The following is a 1,906-nucleotide window of genomic DNA, read 5'->3' as shown; positions in this document are numbered from 1 at the left end:
TCATAAACATTCATTGCAAGCATTTTCTGTCTATGTGCATGACGACCATACTGTTAAGATCAATCCTCTTATTTTCATTTACAGAAACTAGTGGATGACAAATTATGTGTAACATACAGAGATGGTTCAGCCACTTGTGCAATTAGGGAAGGTTCAAAAGGACATACATATTTGAAAGTTGGTCAAATCATAAACAGACGTATTATGGACGGAGACATTGTTTTCATTAATAGGCTACCTAGTACTCATAAAAATTCATTGCAAGCTAGGCATTTAAAAACAAGCTAGGCATCTATTTTTTTGTGGATGAGAACCAATTTTCCAGAATATTCATCAGGCAGTCCCTACAATGTAATATTCCATCTATACAGCTATTGACCAACAAATGAGATCCAATCTTCCAGACTATTCATTAGGCCATCCACACAAGAAACAATCCCCATTCTATAGGAATTCAACATCTATAAAATAAAAAATTACAACTTAGAATACAAAATTCATCGGGTAACTTGGACAGCCCAATAGATCGATCAAAACTGTCCATAAGTGTAGAACACATTTCAAGGGCTACCATGCAAAACAAAAAGGCTGATTGGATGATCAAACCATCCTAGACTCTGCCTTGTTTGTTGTAGCCATCCTTTTTCCAACCCACAGATGGGATGGTTAGGATTGCCTAACAAGTATGACACATGTCCACATGCAATTGTGTAAGATTTGCTTGTGGTATTGTTGATTCTCTGTGGAATCTGTATAATTAACACAAGGCTCAACAACCTTGAATGTCATATATGTGGAACCTTGGGTATATAACAATGTGGCAGGATGACTAGACCATTTTGTTGGCCATAGGGCTTGTGGGCCGCCACTAATGGGTGGATCCCACAGCTCTGTGTGTGTGTGTGGCATCAATTGAGTTTGAATGGGAAAGAAGAGAGGTTGGGTGAAGAGAGCAAGAGAAAGGGCTATCCTAGACCATCCATTCACTTAGATATTATGATCTAAGCCATTGATCATATATGGTGGGTCATCCTGCTTGTGAATCAGAGGGGTGGTTTTAATAAATTTCCACTCTACTAGTTGATTAGATGGGCAAATAGAAGTAGACTGCACATCTTGAATTTTTCTACAGAGGTCCACAGATCTTGACCATGTAGATCCATGGGATTCTGTTCGCATTGTTGAGCAGGCCTATTAATGGCATGCACGTTTGAAAGATTTACAGGGTGCGTTGACAACCACATGGCTGTCCTAAATACTAAAGAGCTCTTAATTAAGTTAATATAATGAGAAGGAAAGGAAAAGCTTCAGAAAGATTTACCTTCTGCATTAGTAGAATATCCTTTGAGGTGTCACCAGAAAGGCTAGCATAACCAGCAGCTCTCAGAGCCCTTCTGCTTATTGGCTTTCTTCCCCTCTTCTGCGCTTTTCGTTCATCTTCTTCTTGTTGGAGAACATTTATACTGTCTTCAATAACATCCGGCAAGTAGTCACCATCAAAATATGGCAAACGAGTCACACTTGCTTTGACCTTGCACTCGTCAACAAGCACAAAGAAACGATCATATAAATCAGTGCGCTCCACCACAATATTCTCCTTGAGAGCTTTATGTAGCATGGATCGGTACCTGAGAGATCATTTAAACAACACCAGACTGATGTTAGATAACGAGAAACATGTGTTTGTACACACACACACATATGAACATGTACAAAGAAAAACTGTCGTGCTCACCACTTTCTCAACCTATCAGATTTTGGCAACTTCTGCATCTCAGGATGACAATTTAATATATAATCATCTCCTTTCAAAGGTGGATTGGACCATATGTGACAGCTAACAAAACCTCGTCTCTAGCAATAATTAAGATATCCAATCTATAATTAAGTATGAATAAGTTTACAT

The 1,906-nt window shown here is 38.7% G+C and overlaps 1 protein-coding gene across 1 annotated transcript; it reads right to left on the bottom strand.

Moving 5' to 3' along the window:
- Nucleotides 1–292: 292 nt before the first annotated feature.
- Nucleotides 293–1,647, bottom strand: LOC131251758 (probable histone acetyltransferase HAC-like 1). The gene is made up of 3 exons (XM_058252734.1): nucleotides 1,322–1,647; nucleotides 887–1,032; nucleotides 293–444 (listed from the first exon to the last, which is right to left on the bottom strand). Exons 1-2 carry the CDS (start codon nucleotides 1,616–1,618, stop codon nucleotides 988–990), a joined length of 342 nt encoding a protein of 113 aa, XP_058108717.1. The 5' UTR covers nucleotides 1,619–1,647; the 3' UTR covers nucleotides 293–444; nucleotides 887–987.
- Between the last annotated feature and the right edge of the window lie 259 nt (nucleotides 1,648–1,906).

This window comes from Magnolia sinica, chromosome 1 (genome assembly GCF_029962835.1).
Source record: "Magnolia sinica isolate HGM2019 chromosome 1, MsV1, whole genome shotgun sequence".
Classification (NCBI taxonomy): Eukaryota; Viridiplantae; Streptophyta; class Magnoliopsida; order Magnoliales; family Magnoliaceae; genus Magnolia; species Magnolia sinica.
Note: the sequence above shows the minus strand (reverse complement) of the source record. Positions and strands in the feature narration are given on the sequence as shown.

Coding starts and splice junctions, on each gene's coding strand:
- LOC131251758 (XM_058252734.1), bottom strand. CDS start 1,618: ATGCTACATAAAGCTCTCAAGGAGAATATTGTGGTGGAGCGCACTGAT. Junction 1,033..1,321: donor ATATTCTACTAATGCAGAAG/GTAAATCTTTCT, acceptor ATTCACAAGCAG/GATGACCCACCATATATGAT.